At 38.0% G+C, this 27,812-nt stretch overlaps 1 protein-coding gene across 1 annotated transcript in view; it reads left to right on the top strand.

The window, feature by feature from the left end:
• Positions 1-18,396, top strand: part of tnxba (tenascin XBa) — a 152,046-nt gene extending 133,650 nt beyond the window's left edge. The window contains exons 10-14 of the mRNA XM_049480534.1: positions 3,035-3,186; positions 3,319-3,415; positions 4,859-5,020; positions 17,210-17,373; positions 17,470-18,396. Coding sequence (XP_049336491.1) covers positions 3,035-3,186; positions 3,319-3,415; positions 4,859-5,020; positions 17,210-17,373; positions 17,470-17,571 — 677 coding nt within the window. The 3' untranslated portion in view covers positions 17,572-18,396. The remainder of the gene's footprint in view (positions 1-3,034; positions 3,187-3,318; positions 3,416-4,858; positions 5,021-17,209; positions 17,374-17,469) is intronic.
• The last annotated feature ends 9,416 nt before the right edge of the window (positions 18,397-27,812 follow it).

The following is a 27,812-nucleotide window of genomic DNA, read 5'->3' as shown; positions in this document are numbered from 1 at the left end:
AGTGTTACTGTAGTTTGTATCTCACACTTAACTGGTTAATATCTAGAACCTGTGAGATACCTTTTTGTTATTTAAAGCTTTGCTATCTGATGCCAGTTTATCCATGTACACTGTTAAGATTCAAAACAATAAGGAATGTTTGCTTAACCAATGGTTCCTCTGTCTTTTCATAACATCAGTATTATAGAATGAATATTGTACCACTTTACTTTGAGGGCCACAACATCATAAACTCATGAAGGGGTAATGCTTAAGTATTGCTGAATTTAGTTTTTTCTATGAGGTGTGGGCTGACCCTTTGGTTTTTACCTCAAATTCCCTGACATGAACATCATTAATAACTCATGCCAGTAAATGACATTTGTACCTTAATTACTACAAGAACTAATACATTAACACATGTATGATACATGCTAACTTCATGTACATTCACGATGACTCATGATGTTTTATGTGCTTGAATTAATGATTACTCAGTCATGAAATACTGCATGAATTCATGCCGTTTCATGTACCCTTATTGTAAAGTGTTACCCAGTGGTCATTGTTTTCATTCACAGTCTCCAGATGATTTTGTATTTATTTTGTGGATTATTAATTTGGTGATCTGAACAGAACAGAGTCTGAAAGGTTAAATAGCTTGGACAAGCTTGAATTAGCTCTGATAACCATAATAGGTTGAAGATGTCCACACGGTTTAAACAGCAGCCACTATTTCATTACATCAAGGCTAGATTATTGTAATGCGCTACTGTCAGGATGTTCCTCCAGTAACTTAAATAAACGTCACCTAGTTCAAAATGCTGCAGCCAGGGTGCTTAATAAAACAAAAACAAAAAACAATATCAGCCCAGTCCTATCAGCACTGCACTGGCTTCCAGCCAAATGCCTTATAAAATTAACCTGTTAACATACAAAATCTCGCTTCTGAGTTTTTGTGAGACCTCATATCCTATTATGAACCACCACAGTTACTTAGATTACACAATGCTGGTTTTCTAGTTGCTTCCAGAATTCAGAGGAGTTCTGCAGCTGGAAGAGCTTTCTCTTATAAAGCTCCCCAAGTCTGGAATAATCTTCCCGAATATGTTCGGAACTCAGACACAGTCTCAATATTTAAGTCTAGACAAAGAATGTACTTGTTTAGTTTAGCTTTTGGTAATTAATCTTTTTCACTTTAGATAAGGCTGCAGATCCAGGGGTTCATGGACAGAGGGAATTGTGGTAAACTGAGATACTGTTGTTCTCCCACTGCACACGGTCACTCAGGTTTGTGAATGGTTGAGTGGGTGGATGCTGGTGTTTCAGGGAGCCTTCGTGTCTATGTTACCTTCTGGCTCTCTACCTTTACTTACTAATGCTAAGTCATTGGCCACACTCTGATAATGCTTCATACTGTCAGTTTTCCATAAATCTAGTCAAAACTAGTCCAATCTCTGCCTTCCTCTAAGTTACTGACCTGGGCACCTGTCTGACCCGATACCGATGACCCGATACCGATGGATGTTGGACCCTCAGGCTTTCTTGTCCCCTGCCCAGCCAGACTAATGGAAGTTCCAGGAAGTCAGCCTTACTCATTACCCACCACAGATCAGCTGCCCACTGTCCAGCTTTGCCACCTGCCTTAAACTAGTTCCTCACTCTCTACTAGCGATTGCATTAGAGGTGTGCCAAAAAATCGATTCACATAAGAATCTTGATTCTCATTTACTACGATTCAGAATCGATTTAAAATGTCCCAAAATCGATTCTGAGGGGCGGGTTTTAGACTGATTTTGGGCTGGGTATTTTTGTTGGACCTGGCAACCCTGGGGATAGCGCTTGTCCTTTCAAACGGAGATCTTCCAGACACACACAGAGCGTAGGTGTTTGAGAATCACCGGTAAGATGGCAGAACAAGCACTATATTACCTTAGATTAACGTGTAGTTTCAATGTTTTATGGCAGAATGCTTCATAACAAGCATAAAAAAGATCGCTAGTAGTTAGTTTCAGTAACTGTTAGCTAGCTAACTAGCTAACTTTCCAGTTCCACCTTAAATAACGCTACAGGTGGCAGCGGGCTGCAGCATTTAAGGCGGAACGGAAAAATACAATAAGCTAATCAGAGCTAATTTCAGCTCCTCATCACAGAGGAATTAAGGAATGGACAATATGAATTAATTTCTCCACCTCCTGCCCCCTTTCTGAAGAAATACAACGACCTTAAATTAACTAGTTAATCAGCAGCTGCTCCTGAACTTTAGCGCTCCAGTGCTATCATCACATCAGCCCAGCAGCGTCACCTACACACCACCGCTAGTAGCCTGGTAATAAAGCAGTGTTATTTATTATTTATTTATTATTATTGTTCATTAACGTCATTGTGATATCCCAGTGATTCCTCTGTCACTGAGGACCCACATTCCTGCACATTTTATTGTTTTTGTAACACATTACCTGCTCCAGGACCAGTGTATATTATGGAGGGTTTTTTTTCAATAAGATTCATAAGCCAGAAGCAGAAATTTTTATAATTCAAATCGTTTTGAATCAAAAATCGATTTTGAATCGAATCGTGGCCCCCAAAATCGGAATCGAATCGAATCGTGAGATAGTAAACGATTCCCACCCCTAGATTGCATACCACTGTTATTGTGGCAATCCAGCTAAATATATATTAGCTTTAATAGTACATGTAATAATATAAGATACATGTTAGCCTTGGTTCCCCAAATGTTCCTCCAGCTCTGGGGAGAATTTCCTTGCCTCTAATAATCTCTGGGGTTTCTGTATTGTATGTGCAGTATACTGCAAAAAATACCCTTACTCCTATCACAGTGATCTTTATTTTAGTACCCTTGCTCCAGTCGTTTTAAAGCATGCTTTATTAGACTACCCTCACTCCAGTCCTATCACAATTGTCTTTATAGCAGAACCCTCGATATTCAGATGGAAAGGGGAGTAACATCAGGATAGAAGCTCCAAAATAGGTTTCACACTTCACCAAACTTATTGTGTGAAGTAATGGAAATCTACTTGTTTCTGTCCCACAGCACAGGTTCCATTCCCCCACCCAACCGACTGTTCGCAGGTGCAGCTGAATGGGGTGACAGAGTCTGGAGAAGTGGAGGTTTACCCTAATGGGAAGGATGGAGAGCCAGCGTGGGTCTACTGTGATATGGATACTGATGGAGGAGGCTGGACGGTACTGCAATAATATTTTCCTTTACATTGCTTACATGGTTAGTTAGCCCAAAGCCCCACTTATGCTTTTTTGGGGGGGATTTAAAGTTTTGCCTTAAGCCTGATATTGTCTTTATGACTGTGTGTTTTCTAGGTGTTTCAGAGGAGGGTGGATGGATCTACAGATTTCTTCAGAGGCTGGAATGATTACAGTAAAGGCTTCGGGTTTCTGACTGCAGAATTCTGGCTGGGTGGGGTTTTTTTTAGTTGTGTTCAGTTAAATCTTTTAGACATTTATTGCATATGCAAACAATTGCATTTTATTATTTTACGGAAACCCTCAAACAGCATTGAATAGCATTATGCTTTTCAACTGCTTTGCAACCACCTAACTACAGTATGGCAACCAGCTGGAAACAAACACTTGTTACACCACATCAACCACCTACTAATCACATAGCTTCTGTTTATTAACATCATAGCAACCATTTAGCAACCCCAGCAACCAGCTGTGGTTGAAGGAGATACATTTTAAACATTCTCCCTACCAACATAGCAGAGTTGTGATGGTAACTGCTCTAGGCCATTACTGTCAATCTGTAAGGGCTCAACCAGAAAGGGAGTTGAACCTAGGTCTTATGGTTCACAGCACAGCCTCCTAACTGGGTGAGCTACCTAGTAGTGGTGGTTAATAGGACCCAAGAGCAGAGGAGTCAAACTGATTCAAACTGGGACCTAGGCTGCATTTTTGTTAGATGAGTGCTTTACCACTTTCTAGCGAAGCAAGTGTTTAATTCTATTTTATTTTATCCATATGTATATTAACAATGCTCTTTGGGTGTAAACTGGACTGTGAGATTACAGTTTTGTTCCACCTCATGTACCACATGTGAAGCCTCCAATCCTTAAATTCTTTTTTAAACCTGTCTCGGTTGTTTTATTTAAGAATTCAAGGATTGGAGACTTCACATGTGGTACATGAGGTGGAATGAAACTGTGATCTCACAGTCCAGTTTACACACAAAGAGCATTGTTAAGATAAATATAGATAAAATAAAATAGAATTTAAAAAAAGCGGTGGGTCCTGAAAACGAGGGAAAACCAAAACAAAAGCCCATGGCTACTGTGGGGATTTTGAAGGGAGAAGAATAAAGAATGACAGAGAGGAAGCTGTTTTTTTCAGGAGAACCATGGAGCCCTGGAGCCAGCCCATACACTCTCTGTAACTGAGTATATTATAATTATATAATTACTATTATTACAATATTATTGCTATTCATTCTGTATATTTGTCACTGTGGTTACATTTTTTATCAGTGGTACTCTGCTGTACCAGAAGTTGTAGGCCCCTACTTGTCACCATGCAGAATAAGGTGAATAAAAATGACAGTTATTGTCCACTATATTGTCAAATTTGCAGCAAGAATCTGTGCAGTAGAGACACAGAAGCCCTGCAGATGGCACAATTCCAAAGCTAGTCTAATAAGTGGTTCTGCACATCTTCCAGAACTGTCTAAAGAGTGAGTTAACTTGTGCCATTCTGCTTGTTTCAATGTGACTCCTAATCACAGTAGCCTGTACAATGTAAAGTTTCTTCACAAAACTGTAGTGAATGAAAACACATTTTACATTATTTTCTGTCACAAACCAGGCTTGAGGCCATCCTTTAATTATATGGTTAATTTTCCCTCCAGGAAATGATATCCTTCACAGTCTGACCAGCCTGACCCCTGTAACCCTGCGCATTGACATGCAATACGGTAACGACACGGCCTATGCTCGCTATTCCAACTTCACTGTGGCATCTGAGGCTAACCACTACGCCATCACTCTGTCCGGATACTCCGGAACTGCAGGTAAAGACTTACCAACACCTGCCAATCAAAATACGTGGGAGCAGCAACAATCAGTTAAACTTTGTTTAACAGACACTTCTAAATTGAAATGCTTGTTGCAATTTAGAGATAGATTTAGATTACTTTATTTGTCCCCAAGGGGCAATTCAAAGGGCAAAGAGTAGGTCAGAGAAGGGCACACAACTCCCTCCAGAAAATAATTCACACAATACGCAAACACATTGACAGATACACGTGCACTATTATATAAATGTACCAGAGTCAGTTCTTTTGAACAGTCAGTTTTCTGGAGTTTAAGAGATGAACTGCTCTGGGAAGGAAGTAGGGCTGGACCCGAATATTCGGGTATTCAGATATTCGCTCATTGAAAAGGTATTTGGTTTTTAATTTTGGTATTCGGATATTTCTTTTTTTTCCTTTTCTTAGCTCCCCCTCACTCTCACTAACATCACACATCTGTTCAGGTTAATGGCGGTATAAGAGAGGCAAAATGCTGAGAAGCTCAGCTGTTTGGAGACATTTCAAATTGAGTGTAGACAAGACAAAGGCAATGTGCCAAATATGTGATATTCAACTAGCATATAATGGTGGCACATCAAGCTTGAGGAACCATCTAAATGCGGTAAGTATTATAAGTGTGAAAAAACAAGATTATTCCTGCTAGCAAACATAGCTTTATGAAGCTGCTTCTGTCTGACATTAAAAGTAATGTTATACATGATAAAAACTTGCAGGCACTTCGAAATTGATTTATATAAAAAAATATTAATATATATAACACTAGGAGCTAAATCAGTTACAAAAAAACCTAGCCTACAATGATGTCTGAATGAATTTCCTCTAATCTTATATAATTTATCATGGTCTAAGAATATAAAATAATTTCTAAACAAACAAACTATTTTATATTGAGCTTATAGCCCAAGTACAAAAACACAAAAATCAGTAATGCACTGAAAAATCATTAAACCGAAATAGACCAACAATAACATAATTTAAAATGACTTTTCTCTGCTCTTATATAATTAACAATGTTTAAGAATATAAAATACTTTCTAAACAAACGTTTTTTTTGTTTTTAAGCCAATAGCCTAAGTGCGAAAACACAAAAACAGCAATCCACTGGGCCGGCTTACGCAGCAGAGAAGCCGTGGAGCAACGGCGCTCCTGGCCTGCGGACGCAGCAGAGAAGCCGTGGTGTGGTGCAGCAGAAAATCCAGGGTGAAAACTAAATAAAAAACCTGGAGTAAAAACACAAAAAAATCTTAGGTGAAAACACACAAAAATAAAAAAACAGCCTATCACAGATCATTTTCTTAAGCTTGACCCGGCCCGAGGAAAGGGTGGGAAATCGTATTTTTTCTGGGCCAGGGGTCCGTGGAAAGTATTGCGGTGGATTAAGGGGGCGTACTTTAATCCGTTTTTAATCTGTCTTTTTAAAAACTAATATTCAAATATACCAATCAGTGCCGAATTTCCGGATTTTAAAAAACGCTATTCGGGCCAGCCTTAGAAGGAAGTTTTTTTCTTTCTCTGCGTCTTACAGTAAGGACAACAAAGTCTCTGTCTTGAGGAACGCCAATCCCATTCAGGAAACATAACATGACTACACAGTTTACAGATCACTTGAGGTGGTAGGAGACTGAATAAGTTGTTCAATGATTAGAGCAGACTTTAACCACGCTCCTCAGTTTCTATTCTGCAGGATGATGGAGTGAAACCAGCAAATGGAAGCAAAAGTTATATTTCTAATAAATGTATGATAGAAGGTGTTAAGAAGGTGCTTGTTAACTCCAAACAGTGTTAACTTCTCTAACGTCTCTAATGGATTTTCTTCTGTGTTAGATTCTCAGCATGTTGTCGAAAATTATCCCCAGATATTTATATTCTTTCACAATCTTCACTGTCTCCCCTTGTATGATGGCGGTGACTGCCCCGACTGTCTGTCTATGTTTAGGAGAGTAGGTCACCACTATCTCCTTAGTTTTACTTATATTAAGCTCAAGGCATGAGCTTACACACCAATCCACAAAACTGCAGAGCTGAATCATGATGTTGTGTATGACCAGAAAGCAACGACAAAAGTACTGTGTCATCAGCAAATTTCACTATGTGACAATCAAGCTGGACAGATGTGCAGCCATCTGACAGGAAAGAACACAGCCTTGCGGAGACCCAGTAGAGGTGGAAAGGATGTCAGACAGGGAGTGGTTCACCATTACTCTGTCCGTCCTATTAACAAGAAAGCCCATAATCCACAAAATGAGTTGATGGTCAATGTGGAAACGTGAAATAAGCCTCTCAGCTAGGACATGTGGCTGCATGGTGTTAAAAGCTGATTAAAAGTCTTACTTTTTCAAAGTAAGGTGCCCAACACTGCAAATAATAAAACCTACATGAAAATATCAAAGACTGATGAATGGGGAAATTACTTGTAATAAATTATAAATGAACACAACCGCTCCACACAGCGTCCTAATGACTGTTGTTGTGCCGAATTAGGCACTCCCTTTTCCCCCCTTTTCCTGGTGGGGGGGGGCAAACTTCAGCACAACACTGCCCCCAACCCTCCCCCCAAAAGTCAACTCACTCTGAACCGCACACAGTGGCTCCTCTCCTACTTACTGAATAAACAGGATTTATAGGATAAGTTTAGCTGCGCGACCGTGGAAAACACAACTCAAAATATGCGCCATGCGTCTCACCACCAATATATTTAGAAAGCTAAGCTTGTCCAGATTTCCGTTAACTAATTAGGTTAGCTAGTGTCTCTGGTTTAGAGTTAGTGTTTCATTTGTGATCTGTGTAATCCATCGTCATTGGCTAAGGTGTTTTAATTCATACAGCCTTCACTGCTTTTTACATTCTATTAAACTAATGGGTAATGCACGTCAGCCGTGTTAATCTGCTTTACTGCTTTAAATTAACGTTAACTCTAGCATGAGCTGTGTGTGTGTATGTGTAACTGCATATAAACAGACCTAAACTCTGCTGTTGCTGGACTGGACGAGTTTCAAATACACTTGGTAATGAAAGTCTAGTCTACTGAAAGCCAGTAAAGTTAGTATAAATCTGTACTGCAGTAGAAGTGTATAATTTCAAAAACTTGACTTTATTTGTTCCACCATATTTACAGGTAACTTGTTTTAAAACATTTTATTGTTGGCATAATTTACAGTTTTTCTCAATTGGTTTGGCTCATTTCTTGAGATGACATTTTTAAAATAACATGGGCAAATCCCCAAACTAACTTGCAGTTCCTCATAACAGAATGGCATTTCTCATTGCTTTCATCACATTTCAAATGCTTTGTACATGTCTCAAGCACTTAGCACATCTTTGCAAACGGTTATGTACAATCATCCTACATTTAGTACATTTTCCAAAAGAATGCATCTTGTTGGTCTATCCCAATTGGTTGGTTCTCAGTGTAATGGTTGTTCTCTCCAAAACATGTCAGCACAATTTCATTGTATAAGTCATCATCTGCAGAATAGTCTGCTCAAATTTCAAAATGAGTTAAGAAATTGTAATACAATACAGAACACATATTTTGGAACATTTCATAAATTCATGACAATCAGGTGAGTAGGTAACAGGTAAAAGCAGGTTTTGACGAAAATGTGTGTCCCACATTACAGGTCACCAATCTACAGTTTGTTACCTGACAGGTGTTGTCTATGATTTTGAATGCTGGCATTGCTGTATATATACAGTTTGGCCTGGTGCTAGTACTTTGATGCTAGTCCTGTAAAGATATAAGGATCCTGTGGCGATCAGTGTAGAGGATGGCTCAGGCATTCACGGCGCTTCTTCCCACGGTGCATTGCTAAAGAACACATCAGAGGCGATGTTGATGAGAATTTATGGCCAAACAGACTGCAGCGGATGGATGGCCAGGAAGATGACCAGGAGAGAGAGGGGAGTTAAACAGAGTAGTCAGAATGTTACTGTATTGCATTTGTTTGACTGTTTTTTTACATACTGTATTTTTTTTGTTTTTGCAGGTTTTTGTATTTTGTATACATAGTATATTTGATACATTTTCCTTTGTATTTTTTTTCTTTCCTACCTACAGTAATGTGTAAAGATACTTGTAAATAGAAATATTTACAATTTCCTCAGCAGAATGAGTGCAGTGTGTGTGGTGTGAAAATTGTATTCCTTTAGCTAGACCTCTGCCATAAAGACAAAACATCTAAGCATTTTGACTTGCAGTACTTACACAATACCAAAGGGACAATGCATTTTGGGGGCACTGATGATTTGTGTGAGAAAGGAAATTAGTTTTGACACATGGGTAAGCTGTTTTTGGAGTGATATGAGCATGTGATAAGGATCCATGTAGTTGTGCTGCACCGTCCGGTTTATTTTGACATGAGGATGAAATGAATGAAAATGTGCCAATTGAGAAGGATCTATGCCATTTTTATGGTACTGACTATTTATATGGGAGAGGGACTTCATTTTGAAGCAAGAATGAACGTTTTGGGAGACATATGACATTTTGCTGGTTATCTGAAGTGTTGTGAAGAACTGTAAGTCTGTTTGGCCAATTTACCTTATAGTTATAGGAATGTCATCTCAGTTTCAAGAAATGAGCCAAACCAATTGAGAAAAACTGTAAATGCAACAAAACCTTTTTTGTTAACATCTTTTTGATTGATTTTACAATTACAATTCTCTTTATTACAAAAGAGCATTGAATTGGAAACAAAATACATGCAGGGTTAATTACAGTTAAAAGTTTAAGATATACACTGTAAAAAAATCTGCTGTGAAATTTACAGTAAGTAACTGGCAGTAATTGATAAGTAATTTACTGTAAAATAAAATCACAGTACCTAACTGGCAGTAGTTAAACGGTTATTTACTGTGAACCAAAATCAAATCACAGTAACTAACTGGCAAAAACTTAACAGTAAGTTACTGTAAAAACAAAAAAATACTGTTAAAAAAAATGGCAGCAGCTGAATAGTAAATTAGTCTGTAAAAATGTGTCATGCAAACTGTAATTTTGTGTATAGTTGTATTTATCAGATTTACAAAAAATAGTTATGTGTATTTTGTTTTTATTTACATCAGTGTTTTAACAACAGAATGATACCTTAGTGCTTTATTCTGCAGTCAGTATGAATCACTGTTAAACATAAGCATTTATTTAATGCCCTGTACTGCATGACATTATTTATTATTCAACAAAAACTGTAGAGACACAGCAAATAATAATCTTTAACTAATTTTTCCTCAGTATGTGAAGAACAACAGTTTAATCTAATTGTTTTGCCAGTCAAAGCTAAGCTTAGCTTATTTTTATTTTTTTTGCAACTGGCTTTTCAATCTAGCAGTCTTATTCTGATTTCAATACTTTGACTTCTGTGACATAAAAATATAATTAGATTTAGATTTTAGTTAGTCAAGAGACAGCATTGTGCTATGTGATACTAATTGTGCAGGAACACAGTATACTACTGTGGATTTCACAGCATTTTTTTTACAGTGTTTATAAAAGAGTTTATAAAAATGATAAACAAACATAGTATCCATAGTTACAAAGCTTTAACTTAAATTATGACATCAGCCAAAAATTGAATTGTTGTCGCTTTAGCATTGTAGAATCTAGCTGTTGCCCGCTCTAAAATAAGAATGTCCAGAAAATATCCACACCACAGTTGTAACAGAAATGTGCTGGATTCTAACCATCCTTTCAAGATTGATTGAATTTGCTGCTGCTGTTGTTGCTGCCATCATGACTTTATTTTTTGTACACTCAGCATTAAATTAGAATCATCAAGTAACAAAAGCAAAACTGGGCGCATGGGAATAGTAAAACATAAATAACCAGATAGGATTAATGTGACATATAACCATAGCGCTTTTACAACTGAACATGACCAGAACATATGCATGTAATCCCCAGCTAAGCCCAACTGACGTCTGGAACAGTTTTTGTCACTAGACAGTTTCATCCGGAAGGCTCGACGAGGGGTAATGTAAATCCTGCGTGCTAGTTCAAAGTGAATTAATTGATGAGACAGATTCTTTGATGATATGAAGATATTGTGCCATATTACATCCCAGTTTGGTGGTGTACTGATTTTTCGTAGGTCCCTGTTCCAGATCTCTTACTGCACCAAGAGTGGAATTTAATAAATAGGTCTTACAAACATGAGACTAAGCCTCTGGAAGATTTATGATTGCACAAGTGAAGTGCAGAGCGTAGTCTCAAATATAGAAAATAGGAGGTGCTGGGAATAAAAAATGTTACATAGTTCTTAAAAGGAATAGTGCCCATTGATACCAAACATATCCCCTAAAGAAAAAATATTATAATTTGACCAAGTGAAAAAAACAATTGGTTTAGAGCTGGTTAAAAGAAAATTATTATACCATATGGGAGAGGATCTGTGAAGTTTCATATTATATTGGTAAAATTCCATAACTCGAGGGAACACGTGATTATGGGGCTATATCTTAGTAGAGGTGTCCTTTGTTTGACACTAGCAAAAGGTAAGACACTGGAAGTGGAGTCAAACCATTAAATATTATTTTTGGACATTTCAATTAAGATCTATAGATTATAGATGGTTAAACCCCCAGATGAATTTGAACGCTAAAGAGATTTTAGGAATATTTTAGATCTTTTGTTGTTCCAAATTAATTTTTAATAGCTTCTCAATATCAGTAAATACATTTTGTGGGGGAGGAAGAGGGATCATTGCCAATAAGAAATTGATAGAATATAGGTAGAATATTCATCTTAAGTATGGAAATCTTAGCTGACATGGAAATTTGAAGTAAAATCCATTTGTCTAAATCTTTATTAAGTTTGTTAAAAAGATGTTCGTAGTTGTATTAACGAATTAAAGCTAGGTTTGGATATTTTAATGCCTAAATATGTAAATTTCGATTTTTGGAACTGGATTTTGGGGTGCATTAAACGGTTACATCGCTGCCACCTTTGCCAATAGGCATTAGAATAGGTTTGTCTTGTATCCTGAAAATATTCCAAATGTATTAAATAAAGGAAGTGCATGAGGAACTGCATTATCAACATCAGAAAATAAAAATAATAATATCATCAGCATATAGGGAGATATGATGTGACGAATTGCTAATTCGGAAAGGAGTGATTAAAGTGCTCTGCCTAATAGCTTCAGCTAAAGGTTCAAGAGATAAAATAAACAGACTAAAACTAAAGGGGCAACCTTCTCTTGTCTTTCTCTCAAGAGTAAAAGGAGGATAAATTATGTGTCCTGTAGATATGCATGCTGTTGGGAAAGATTATAGAATTTGAATCATTTTGATAAAAAGGGGGACTAAAACTAAATTTCTTGAGAGTTGACCACAGGAATTGCCACTCAAGTCTGTCAAAAGCTTTCATTGCATCCAAACTAAATAAAGCCTGAGAGGTACTTTCATTTTTGTTGCTGGCATTAATAATATGAAACACCCATTTGATGTTATCTGCAGCGAATCCACCTTTAGTAGTTTAATCCCTTTGAAAATGACTTATTTGTATAGAATAATTAATGGAATTTAATAATAATGGACTAACTATATCCCACAATTCGAGCAAAAGTTCTGGAGGTATGCCATTGAGGCCAGGAGATTTACCTTTCTTTATTGAAGCTGCACCAGATCTCAATTCACTTAGTACTCTTATAATTATTGGGTAATTTGGTCTTAAGATCTTCAAAAAAAGATGCGCCAAGCAATATGTTATTGTATCTAGTTTAACTATTGCATAACAGAATCTACCTTCAAGATCATTTCCTGAGTTAATTATCTGTAATTATAGCTTTCTGTTAACTACAAGCAACACACCTTTAGTCTTGTTCGATGCACAGGACTTAGCAATAATTTTGTAGTGTTTATTTTGAAATCTGTTAACATCATGCAATTTCAGGTGGGATTTCTGTATGAACACTATGTTGTGCTTTTTCTATGCAAGACATCTACACATTTTCTTAATTGATTCATTGCCACCTTAAATGTTCCATGACAAAAGATTATAACCACTCATGATGTTTGAGGCAGCTGAGGATATAATGTAATAAATGCAATATGAGGGCTCACTACATTTCTATGATTAAAAAATTTGTACAGAGAATATGGATATCAGAAAGAAGAGTTGAGTAAATCAAAATAATGGCTACAAGAAAAAAATAGTTGCCCCCCCAGGAAATTTAACATAAGTCAGAGAAAAAACAAACAAATTAAAGAACAAATAAAAGAAAGAATAAAGGTGAACAAACACTTGCTATTTTGCCAGGAATGATTTATAAAATTCCTGCAAGGGCTAGCCGAAACAGAAAGCAAATAACACATTCCCTGGATTCTGCCCAAGATGGGCTTGAATAGCTACTATCATTTGGCCTGCAAACAAACATACCAGAACTATTTGAAAACGACATTGTAGTCAACACAAGTAAATTAACTTGAATAACTAATTAAAGGCTTTCTATAAAGCACTGTGCATCACCAGGAGAATAAAAGGTGCGCTTCTCTGAATTATATGTGACTTTAAGTGTGGCAGGATAGATGAGGAAGTACTGGAGGCCTTTTTGTTTAAGAGCAGCTAGACAGGATGAGAAAGATTTACGTTTCTGAGCGGTGGGTCCGTAGTAGGCGGTGAAGAGAAATAAGTGGAACTGACCGTGAAGAAAGTTGGAAGCTGACTGCCTTTATGCCTTGGGGAAGGCTGACGAGCTGTAAGTTGTTCCTGTGGTTACGGTCCTCTTGGTTCTGCAGCTTATTAAGTGTTTGAGGGGTTGCCTGTATGTCTTGCCTGTCCTGGCGCTGAGCTGCTTGTACGTTGTCCAAACGGTTCTTTAGAAGCAAAACTGAGCAGACTAGGGTTGTTATTTCTGCCTCAGAGTTGCTCATTCTTTGACGAAAACAATACATAGCCGAAAGCATTTCTTTAACCTCAGTGCAAAGGTCGTATAAAGCTTCCTTCATCTGGTAAATTAGCTCAGTCAGCGTCGTAAGGTTGTCCGAATTGGCGGTAGCATCGTGTTTGCAGGCCAGAGCTTCTTCTGGGTCGAAAAGCTGCTTCTTTTCCTTTTTCTTTTTCGATACCACATATTTTTTATATGACTAAAATTTATTAGACTAAAACTAGACTAAAATGTTTATTTTTTGTCGACTAAAACTAGACTAAAACTAATATTAACCAAAAGACTAAAGATTAAAACTAAATCAAAATGATCTGTCAAAATTAACACTGCATTCAACCGTGTTTCAGTAAGAGCAAGAATGAAAGCAGTACGATACTTATACTAGTGCAGAACATTAGCTTGCACAAAGAGTAAACATTATCAAGGGTCACTGAGAAAGTGCATGATGCTGTTTACCTCTTTTTCACGTAAGTCTTGCTCTAATTTCCCCCTTCTTCTTCCCTAGTCGTGTTACCTTCCTTTTATTGTTGTAACGTGTGTCCATTTCATCGAATGAGTGCTTGATTAAAGTCTCAGGTAGCTTGTGTGGGACAGCTGCTTGATAAGAGCCACACTACACCTGTAGTAGAAAATCCCTGGAATAAGCAATCTGTTGAATATCTGAAGGGGTTGTATCCATTGGTTAGGGAGGAGAAATAATCCAAAACGAAAACCAAAAGCACAAAAATACAAAAAATCCTTTTTGAATCTATTCTTGACACTGTTTAATGCTGTTGCTCTTGACTATTGTTAGTTACATTGTTACATTGTTAGTATTGGCCTGCTAGCCGAGGAATGCTTAGCTGCTAACACATGATAAACAGTGTTATATATATATATGTGCCAGCCTGTTAACATGCTGGTCTGGAAATTAAGCACATTCAGTAAGATTTCCTGTGTATTGCTATATTGGCAATGGAAAACACTGTACTGCTCACTACACAGGTGCTGCACTGACTGAATACAACCTAAGCAACCATTCAACACAGATGTTGCCATCTTTGCAGGAAATTGCATGCCCAATGTGCATACACACCTGCTTGTTATGCACACATGCACATGCTCATTACAGCGACTCAAACCAAATGCCAGAATACACAATAACGTATAAAATTTTTATATCGCTCTAATAAAATTAATAAGATTAATGACAATCTAATAACCTTAATATATAAAATATATATATATAATGAAGCTCTGATAACGTTAACATTCAGAATGAAGCTCTAATAACATGAGTATTTAGAATGAAGCTCTGATAACATGAATATCCAGAATGAAGCTCTAATAACATTAATAATCAGAATGAAGCTTTAATAACATTAATATCCAGAATGAAGCTCTAATAACATTAATATCCAGAATGAAGCTCTAATAACATTAATGTTCAGAATGAAGCTCTAATAACATTAATATCCACAATAAAGCTCTAATAACATGAATATCCAAAATGAAGTTTTAATAATATCAATATTCATAATAAAGTTCCAATAACAATAATATCTAGAATGAAGCTCTAATAACATTAATATTCAGAACAAAGCTCTAATAACATTAATATTCAGAATAAAGCTCTAATAACATTAATATCCAAAATTAAGCTTTAATAATATCAATATTCATAATAAAGTTCCAATAACAATAATATCTAGAATGAAGCTCTAATAACATTAATATCCACAATGAAGATCTAATAACATTAATGTTTATAATAAACCTTTATTAACATTAATATTTATCATAAACCTTTATTAACACTAATGTTTATAATAAACCTTTAATAACATTAATATCCAGAATGATGCTCTAATAATATTAATATTCATAATAAAGTTCCAATAACAATAATATCTAGAATGAAGCTCTAATAACATTAATATCCATAATGAAGCTCTAATAACATTAATATCCACAATGAAGATCTAATAACATTAATGTTTATAATAAACCTTTATTAACATTAATATTTATCATAAACCTTTATTAACACTAATGTTTATAATAAACCTTTAATAACATTAATATCTAGAATGAAGCTCTAATAACATTAATATCCATAATGAAGCTCTAATAACATTAATATCCGTAATGAAACTCTAATAACAATTCTATCCACAATCAAGCTTTAATAACATTAATGTTTATAATAAACCTTTATTAACATTAATATTTATAATAAACATTTAATACCTTAATATCCAGAATAAAGCTCTAATAACATTAATATTCAGAACAAAGCTCTAATAACATTAATATCCATAATGAAGCTCTAATAACATTATTATTTATAATAAACATTTAATAACATTAATATCCATAATGAAGCTCTAATAACATTATTATTTATAATAAACATTTAATAACATTAATATCCAGAATAAAGCTCTAATAACATGAATATCCAAAATGCAGCTTTAATAATATCAATATTCATAATAAAGTTCCAATAACAATAATATCTAGAATAAAGCTCTAATTACATGAATATTCAGAACAAAGCTCTAATAACATTAATATCCATAATGAAGCTCTAATAACAATTCTATCCAGAATCAAGCTTTAATAACATTAATGTTTATAATAAACCTTTATTAACATTAATATTTATAATAAACATTTAATACCTAAATATCCAGAATGAAGCTCTAATAACATTAGTATCCAGAATGAAGCTCTGATAACATTAATATCCAGAATAAAGCTTTAATAACATTAATATCCAGAATAAAGCTCTAATAACATTAATATTCAGAATAAAGCTCTAATAACATTAATATCCATAATGAAGCTCTAATAACATTAATATTTATAATAAACATTTAATAACATTAATATCCAGAATGAAGCTCTAATAACAATTCTATCCAGAATCAAGCTTTAATAACATTAATGTTTGTAATAAACCTTTATTAACATTAATATTTATAATAAACCTTTAATAACATTAATATTCAGAATTAAGCTTTAATAATATTCATAATAAAGTTCCAATAACAATGATATTCTAAATGATTAACCAGAAAGACATTCTGATAACATTACTTTTCTATTTGAAACTTAAATATCATTAATATCCAGGACAAATCTCCAACATTCATATTCAGTTTGATGTTCTGAAACATGTGTATTTAGTTTGAACCTTTAATAATATTAATATCCAGAATGAAGTTTTGATAACTTACTATTCAGTTTTAAGCTGAAATAACATAAATATCTAGATTTAAACTGTGTTTTTGTGTGTTTGCAGGGGATTCTATGAGGTACCACAATGGTTGCCCATTCTCCACTAAGGATAAGGATCCTAATCCCCTCAGTATTCACTGTGCTAAGGCCTACATGGGGGGCTGGTGGTACAAAAACTGCTACAAAGCCAACTTGAACGGCCTGTACTCCACCTTCTCCCAGAACCAGGTATGAATGAGATGAGCCTACGGGTGGTTCTCCTGGTTTAAAACTAAACTAAATCTCTGTGTGCTGGTGTGTGTGTGTGTGTGTGTGTGTTTCTAGGGAGTTGTTTGGATAGACTGGAAGGGTAAAGACGTCTCCATCCCCTTCACTGAGATGAAGCTGCGGCCAGTCTCTCTAAAACGCATCACACCCCAGGACTGAACCCACACCACATATTAACAATGAACCAACACCACACACCAACAATCAAACAACAGAATACACCAGCACAGAACTCACAGCACAGCCCAACATTACACTAACACTAAACACACACTATACACCAACACTGAACCAACACCACACACCAACAATCAAACAACAGAATACACCAGCACAGAACTCACAGCACAGCCCAACATTACACTAACACTAAACACACACTATACACCAACACTGAACCAACACCACACACCAACACTGAACCCACACCACACACCAACAATCAAACAACAGAATACACCAGCACAGAACTCACAGCACAGCCCAACATTACACTAACACTAAACACACACTATACACCAACACTGAACCAACACCACACACCAACACTGAACCCACACCACACACCAACAATCAAACAACAGAATACACCAGCACAGAACTCACAGCACACCCCAACATTACACTAACACTAAACACACACTATACACCAACACTGAACCAACACCACACGCCAACACTGAACCCACACCACACACCAACAATCAAACAACAGAATACACCAGCACAGAACTCACAGCACACCCCAACATTACACTAACACTAAACATACACTATACACCAACACTGAACCAACACCACACACCAACACTGAACCCACACCACACATTAACAATGAACCAACACCACACACCAACAATCAAACAACAGAATACACCAGCACAGAACTCACAGCACACCCCAACATTACACTAACACTAAACACACACTATACACCAACACTGAACCAACACCACACACCAACACTGAACCCACACCACACATTAACAAATCAAATCAAATCAAATTTATTTGTATAGCGCTTTTTACAACAGGTGTTGGCACAAAGCAGCTTTACAGAAACATGATTACAGGACAAAGAATCAGGCAAAACATTAAACATAGAAAATACAGAATGCAGAACCCCCAGTGAGCGCGGAGGCAAGGAAAAACTCCCTCAGAGCTGCAGGAGGAGGAAGAAACCTTGGGAGGACCAAGACTCACATTAAAGGGGGGACCATCCTACCACTGGTCAAACGGCTTTTAAATAGAAATTTAAAAAGTCTTTTATACATCCATATAGGTTTTATGTACTCAGGAGTGTAATAGCGCCACTAATGGCTTGGATGTAATCTGTAGTGGAGAGTAAGATGGTCGATGAGCAGCTGATCTGTGGTGGTGGTGGAGAAGAGCTGACTTCAGAAACTTCCATCAGTCTGGCCGGACAGGAGACGCGAGAGCCTGAGGGTCCAACATCGGTATCGGGTCAGACAGGTGGGCAGTCAGTAACTCGGAGGAAGGCAGAGAGATGGAATTAGTTTTGACTGGATTTATGCAAAACTGAGAATATTAAAACATTTTCAGAGTGTGGCTAAAGACTCCGGCAGAACTGAATAAAACAGCCTAACTAAAGGCAGAGAGCCAGAAGGTAACATAGACATGGAGGCACCCTGAAACACCAGCATCCACCCACTCCACCGTCCACAAACCTGAGTGACCGTGTGCAGTGGGAGAACAACAGCACCAGCATCTCAGTTTACCACAATTTCCTCTGTCCATGAACCCCTGAATCTGCAGCCTTATCTAAAGGGAAAAACATTAATTACCAAAAGCTAAACTAAACAAGTAAGTTTTCAGTCTAGACTTAAAGATTGAGACTGTGTCTGAGTCCCGAACATATTCGGGGAGATTATTCCAGAGTTGAGGCGCTTTATAAGAGAAAGCTCTTCCTCCTGCAGAGCTCCTCTGAATTTTAGGAACTACTAATAAACCAGCACCCTGAGATCTGAGTAATCGCGGTGGTTCATAACAGGAGATGAGGTCTTGTAAATACTCAGGAGCGAGTCCGTGTAGGGCTTTATACGTTAACAGGAGAATTTTATAGTCTATGCGGAATTTGACTGGAAGCCAGTGCAGTGCTGATAGTACTGGACTAATATGGTCAAATTTTCTCGTTTTAGTAAGGACCCTGGCTGCAGCATTTTGAACTAGCTGAAGTTTATTTAAGTTACTGCCGGAACATCCAGACAGTAGCGCATTACAATAATCTAGCCTTGAGGTAATAAAGGCATGTACTAATTTTTCTGCGTCATGCAGTGATAGGGCATTTCTTAGCTTGGCGATGTTACGGAGGTGTAGAAAAGCTGTTCTAGTAACATTAGATATGTGTTTATCGAATGCTAGATCTGAATCTATGATAACTCCAAGGTTTTTAGCTGCTGAACCAGGGGTGGCTGAGAAGTCAGCCAGATTTAGCATTAAGTCTGATAATTTATTTCTAGCAGCTTTGGGGCCTAATAGGAGAACTTCTGTTTTATCACTATTTAATAGGAGGAAGTTGTGCGACATCCATGATTTTACATCTTCTACACAATCCTCGATTTTCTTTAATCTCACTCTGTCATCAGGTTTGGCTGATATGAAGAGCTGCGTGTCATCCGCATAACAATGAAAATTCACATTGTGTTTTCTAATAACTTTGCCCAGTGGGAGCATATATAATGTAAATAATAACGGTCCTAATATAGAGCCTTGTGGAATTCCATATCTTACCTTGGTATAACTGGAAGACATATCATTTATCCTCACAAACTGATAGCGATCGGTTAAGTACGATTTAAACCATGCTAAGGCAGTTCCGGTTACACCGACCATGTTCTCTAGTCTTTCTAAAAGGATAGTATGATCTATTGTATCAAAGGCTGCGCTCAGATCGAGAAGTACGAGTAAGGAAACACAGCCTTGGTCGGCGGCTATAAGTAGATCGTTTGTTATTCTAACTAAAGCTGTCTCAGTGCTATGATAAGGCCTAAATCCAGATTGAAATTTTTCATAGATCTGGTTTCTTTGCAGGTAAGAGCAAAGTTGTTGGGCTACAGCTTTTTCTAAAATCTTAGAAATAAAGGGTAAGTTTGAAATAGGTCTATAGTTAGACAGTACACTAGGATCAAGATTTGGTTTCTTGATCAGAGGTTTAATTACAGCTGTTTTAAAGGCTTTGGGTACATGGCCCAGGGCGAGCGATGAGTTTACTATCATTAACAGAGGTTTAATTATATCTGGCAGTACCTGTTTTAGTAATTTTGTGGGAACAGCATCAAGTGTGCAGGTTGTGCTGTTTGAAGAGGAGATAATTTTCTCTAGTTCTAACTGTGGAAGTGGGTTAAAGACTTCCAACCTAACTTCAGTAACAGAGTTTTGTTCTAGATCAGCCAGACCAGATGACAGAGAGGATGTACTATTTATCTGTTTAATTTTATCCCGAATGTTTTCAATTTTACTATTGAAGAAGTCCATAAAATCGTTGCTGGTGTAAATGGCTGGAATCTGAGGTTCAGTACCTGCCTGGTTTTTAGTTAATTTGGAAATAACACTAAAGAGAACTCTAGGATTATTTTTATTTATCTCGATCTGTGAGGCCAGATATGCTGAGCGGGCTTTATTAAGTTCTTTTCTATATTTAACAAGACTGTCTTTCCACGCAGAGTGAAACACTTCCAGTTTAGTTGATCGATATTTACGCTCTAAATTTCGTACTAACTGCTTTAAGGTACGAGTTTGATCATTGTACCACGGTGCGAGCTTTTTCTGTCTCTCTATTTTGTGTTTAAGGGGTGCTACAACATCTAAGGTAGAGCGAAAGGTATTTTCTAAACCTTCGGTTAGTTTGTCTAGTTCTACTGGGTCTATAGGAGAATATATTAGAGTTGATAAGTCTGGAAGCTTATCTGTAAATTGTTGGGCTGTAAAAGGCGTAATTGAACGTTTTACAGAGTAGCTAGGGGATGTACGTATATTATGACTAAGATGTAATTTAAATGAAATAAGGTAATGATCTGAAATTGCGGAGGTTTGAGAACGAATATTCGGGTTATCTATGCTCACACCCAGGGTCAAAACTAAATCCAGAGTATGATTACAGTAATGAGTAGGTCCTGTTATATTTTGAATAATACCAACTGAGTCTAAAATCGATGTGAATGCCTTTTTTAATGGATCATCCAATTTTTCGAAATGAATGTTGAAGTCTCCAACTATAATCACTTTATCATTACTTACTGCTAAGTCTGTGACAAAATCATTAAATTCTTTTAAAAATTCTAAATAGGGCCCTGGTGGTCTGTAGATGTTAATTAAAGAAAATGCATTCTTTTTTGTAACTGGATTAATTATACTGGTGTAAAGAAGCTCAAAAGAAGTAAAATTTTCATAGTGTTTCTGATTGCTAACTAAGGTACTTTGGAAAAATATGCAGACCCCACCTCCTCTACCGGACAATCTCGGATTGTGTATATAATTATAGCCTGCAGGGGTGGCTTCATTTAATGCTACATATTCATTTGGCCTAATCCAGGTTTCTGTCAGACACAGAACATCGAATTTCTGATCAGTTATCATTTCATTCACCAGAACTGCTTTTGAATTTAGAGATCTAATATTAAGTAAACCAATCTTTAGGCTTGAAATGTTAGTACTACAGTCTGGATATGATTGTTTAATATAAGTTAAGTTATTTAGATTTACTGTTTTAGTTTTTTTATGTTTTTGTTTGACTCGGGGGACAGACACGGTCTGAATACATTGGTATCTAGGTAACGTCTCTTTGCAGCTCGCAGACGGTCGGTTAAGCCTCTCTGTCTGCGGCCTGGTCCCGGCTCTGGATTGTCAGCAGCTTCTAATACTACTCTGCCGACTAACTAAAAGACTATGAGCTATGCTGCATGAAAGTAAGGCAGCACCCTCCCGCGTGGGGTGGACACCATCCCTACCTAAAAGACCAGGCTTGCCCTCAAAGTGTAGCCAGTTATCTATAAAGCCCACATGATTTTCTGCACACCACTTGGACATCCAGCGGTTCAGCGAAGAAAGCCTGCTGTAAGCTTCATCACCACGCCTCATTGGGATGGGGCCAGAGCAGATTACCTCCTCGGACAGCGTCTGGGCCTGTTTAATCACCTCTTTAATATTAGCCTTAGTTATTTCAGACTGCCGCAGACGAATATCATTGGCCCCTACATGAATTACTACCCTCGAATATCTCCTATTCCCTAACCTAAGGTTGCCACTAATGTCCGGTGCTCTGGCTCCCGGTAAACAAGTAACTGTTGCCGCTGGTGCCCCTAAAGGAGTAGCTAATTTCACGTGTCGGACGATGGAGTCTCCTATCACCAGAGTACCTTTAACAGGCTCCTCAGTTGGTGCTTCACTGAGCGGGGCAAACCTGTTTGACACGTGAACTGGGGGAGCGTGGTGTTTAGGTGGGCTGGCTGTGGCCTTTGCGGTAGCATTAGCCTTAGCCTTTCGACTATGCCGCCGAGACGTTACCCATTCGCCCCGCTGTGAGGGCTCTAAGGCCGGAGTCGAGGGGGTACTAACTCTCCCTGAGACACCCGGGGCTGCTAACAGTGAATCCTGCTGTCTATCCCTTATTAAACCCCGGACGTGCAGCTCTAACTTATTCACCTTATCCACCAAGGAGCTAACTATCTCACACTTAGTACAAATACCACTATTGTTACCAGTATCGGTGGATAAGGGATCTAAGCTATACATGCCACACTCTAAACAGGTGTAAACCTGAGCAGAAGCCATGGAGAAAAAAAACACTCACCTTGTTTCAGTTGAAATTAGAAACTTACACAAACAAACTGCAGCAGCAAACAGCTAATCCAGCAAACCTGAGGAAAAAGTCTATAAAAGTAGACTGAGAGTGGATTAATAGGTGTGTAGAGCAAAGAGGAAGCAGACTAAAAGTGGATTAGTAAGTGTGAAGAGAGTAAAAGAGAAGAAAACAGAGAAAAGTGTAGAAGCTGAAGATTAAAGCAAGCTTTCAGCAGCAGAGCAGCACAGCAGCAGACCAGCACAGCAGCAGACCAGAGTAGTAGAGAGCAGAGCAGGGAGATGTTGACAATGAACCAACACCACAATGAACCAACACCACACACCAACAATCAAACAACAGAATACACCAGCACAGAACTCACAGCACACCCCAACATTACACTAACACTAAACACACTATACACCAACACTGAACCAACACCACACACCAACACTGAACCCACACCACACATTAACAATGAACCAACACCACACACCAACACTTAACCCACACCACACATTAACAATGAACCAACACCACACACCAACAATCAAACAACAGAATACACCAGCACAGAACTCACAGCACACCCCAACATTACACTAACACTAAACACACACTATACACCAACACTGAACCAACACCACACACCAACATTGAACCCACACCACACATTAACAATGAACCAACACCACACACCAACACTTAACCCACACCACACATTAACAATGAACCAACACCACACACCAACACTTAACCCACACCACACATTAACAATGAACCAACACCACACACCAACAATCAAACAACAGAATACACTAGCACAGAACTCACAGCACACCCCAACATTACACTAACACTAAACACACTAAACACACACTATACATCAACACTGAACCAACACCACACACCAGCACTGAACCCACACCACACTTTAACAATGAACCAACACCACACACCAACAATCAAACAACAGAATACACCAGCACAGAACTCACAGCACACCCCAACATTACACTAACACTAAACACACACTATACACCAACACTGAACCAACACCACACACCAACACTGAACCCACACCACACATTAACAATAAACCAACACCACACACCAACACTTAACCCACACCACACATTAACAATGAACCAACACCACACACCAACAATCAAACAAAATAATACACCAGCACAGAACTCACAGCACACCCCAACATTACACTAACACTAAACACACACTATACACCAACACTGAACCAACACCACACACCAACACTGAACCCACACCACACATTAACAATGAACCAACACCACACACCAACACTTAACCCACACCACACATTAACAATGAACCAACACCACACACCAACACTTAACCCACACTATACACCAACTCTGAACTATAACCACAAACTAACACTAAACCTACACTATACATCAACACTGAACCAACACTACACACAAACACTGAACTCACACCACATATCAAACCAACAAAATACACCAGCAAAGAACTCACAACACATTTCAACACTAAACACCCCAACACTAAACCCACACCACACCTAACACTGAACCCACACCATACCCCAACACTGAACCCACACCACACACAACACTGAACCCACACCATACCCCAACACTGAACCCACACCACACACAACACTGAACCCACACCATACCCCAACACTGATCTAACACCACACACTAACACTGAACCCATACTATACACCAACACTAAACCAGCACCATGCACTAACACTAAACACACAGTATACATATACATACATACATGTATACATACACCAACACTGAACTAGAGCTTAGATTCTCTGCCCGAACCCGACCTGCCCCGGGCCGAGATTTCCCACCACATTCCTCGGGCCGGGTCGGGCTCCAGAAAATAGCCTGAGATGTAGGCATCTGTTTTTTAATTATATTTTTATTTTTAAACAAAATAACGAAAACTGAAAGTGAAACCAAACTAATTCATTTATAAGTGCTGTTTTCACTCCCGCAGTTCTAGTGGGGGGTGTTGTGCCGATTCTGTCCGCGAAGCGGGAGTTGGATTCAGCAGCGGGTTTGGTACAAGCGCGGCGGTACCTCGCGGTCCGCGGTGTTAGTTGTAAGCGCTCGTGCTAGCCGCAAAATACGACAGAAAACACTGAGGGAGCTGCAGAATTATGTATGGGACTAGAATATGAGCATGAGGAGATAAAAGAGAACCTTTACCTGTGAGTAGGATACACCAGAACACGCAAATCTCTCTCTCTCTCTCTCTCGCTCGTGAACTTCTCCGCGTTTGACTTGCAGCACTGTGTTTAGCTGTTCTTAAAAATCATTTTGATTAAATAATGGTTCTATGCTTCTTTGTTAAAGTGTTAATTACCATTATTCTGATCATATTTTGCTCATTCAAACAGCCCGAAAACAACCAGTTTATAGGGCGAGTCGGGCTCGGGCTCATAATGGCAGTTTATGGTTCAGGTTGGGTCGGGCTCGGGCTCATAATGGCAGTTTATGGTTCGGGTCGGTTCGGGCTCGGGCTCGGGCAGAACGTGCACGGGCTCGGGCTGGGTCGGGTCGGATTTTTTGGGCCCGATCTAACCTCTACACTGAACACACACCAACACATCCCAACACTGAACCCAGACACCCAACACTGAACCCACACAATACCCCAACACAAAAAACACAAACTAATACTGAACCCACACTATACACAAACACTGAATCAACACCGCACCCCAACACTGAACCAACACCACACACCCAACACTGAATCCACACCATACCCCAACACTAATTCCACACCATACCCAAACACTGAACCCACACTATACACCAAAACTGAATCAACACCACACCCCAACACTGAACCAACACCACATACCCAACCATGGCTTTCTTCATGGTGTCCTCTATTAAACTCCATTCTTGTTTAATGTTTTCCTTATTGTAGATTTGTCAACAAAAATGTTAGCATGTGCCAGAGATTTCTGTAAGTCTTTAGCTAACACTCTAGAACTCTTCCTCACCCCATTGATCATTCTGCGCTGTGCTCTTGCAGTCATCTTTACAGAACGACCATGCCTAGGGATAGTAGACATATTGACATCAAGACTTTTAGAGATACTTTTGTAACCCTTTCCAGCTTCATGCAAGTGAACAATTCTTGAACGTAGGTCTTCTGAGATCTCTTTTGTGTGAGGCATGATTCGCATCAAGCAATGCTTCTTAAGAACAGCAAACTCAAACTGGTGTGTGTTTTTATAAGGCAGGGAAGCTTTAACCAACACATTCAATCTCATCAAATCCTGGCTCCAATTAGCTCTTAGAAAAGTCATTAGCCTAGGGGTTTTTCCCCCCAACTGTGAATTTTAACATGTTGTGTTCAATAAAATCATGCAAACATAAACTTTTTGTGTGGTATTAGTTTAAGCAAAGTATTTGTCTATTGTTGTGAGATGAAGATCAGAACACATTTAATAACCAATAATCATTTTCGCAAACTTGACCAGACAAGAATAGTCTTTGATTCAAGTGCCCAGTACAATGGGATATCCTTAAATGACACTCTTCTTAGTGGCCCAGATTTAAATAACTCACTCATAGGTGTCCTCATGTGCTTCCGAAAGGATCAAGAGGCAGTTACAGCAGATGTGCAACAGATGTTTTACAGCTTTGTCGTACAAGAAGACCACAGAACCTACCTGAGATTTGTTTGGCACAAAGACAATGACCCTAACAAAGAAATTATAGACTTAATAATTAAAGTAAATGTCTTTGGCAATAGCCCATCTCCAGTTATAGCCATCTATGGCTTAAGACGTACGGTTGAGCAAGGTGAGAGAGAGCATGGTGTTGCTGCCAAGCAGTTTGTTATGAGAAACTGTTACGTCGATGATGTACTGACCACTGTAAGCACAGTCTTCTGAAAGACGCATGGGAAACGCTCACAGAATGTAATCTTAAATTATACAAGATAGCCTCCAACAGTCATCAAGTCATCAAGTGATGCATTCCCTACTGAAGACAGGGCAAAAGACCTAAAAGAGCTGGAATAAGGAGTTTGCCTCTACAGCAAAGCCTAGGGGTGAGTTGGAATTAAACAACAGACAGCTTTACTTTTCAGGTGGAAATGGAAAACATGGACTGATTTTCTAATTGATCTTGAGCTCTGCATTCCCTGGCCATATGTACAGGTGTCACCATCACTCATTCAGAAAACAGATTTATATTTCCTCCGATTGCCCTTACACTATCTTATCATCGGCAAATTCAAGTTAGCACCACAAGTATATTTACATTTGTACATATTTACAAGACCGGTATAACTATTTACATGTTTTAAAGCAGTTCATACTCAGAGGTTATTTATGTTTATTTTTTATTGTATTTACAGTAAAAATGTATTTATATTAAAAATGTATTAATATATTTGTGGGTTATATTTGCAGTTTTACAGAAAGGTTTGAACTAAAGGACAAAATCAAACAAACAACAAAGGATACGAATAAACCTGCCTAATTTACTTTAAATAATTATTGCACACTTTCCAACTTCAATTAAATTATCAAGTATTAATGTGTTCATCTGCT

This window comes from Astyanax mexicanus, chromosome 6 (assembly GCF_023375975.1).
Source record: "Astyanax mexicanus isolate ESR-SI-001 chromosome 6, AstMex3_surface, whole genome shotgun sequence".
Lineage (NCBI taxonomy): Eukaryota > Metazoa > Chordata > Actinopteri > Characiformes > Acestrorhamphidae > Astyanax > Astyanax mexicanus.
This window is presented reverse-complemented; position numbering and strand designations above follow the sequence as displayed.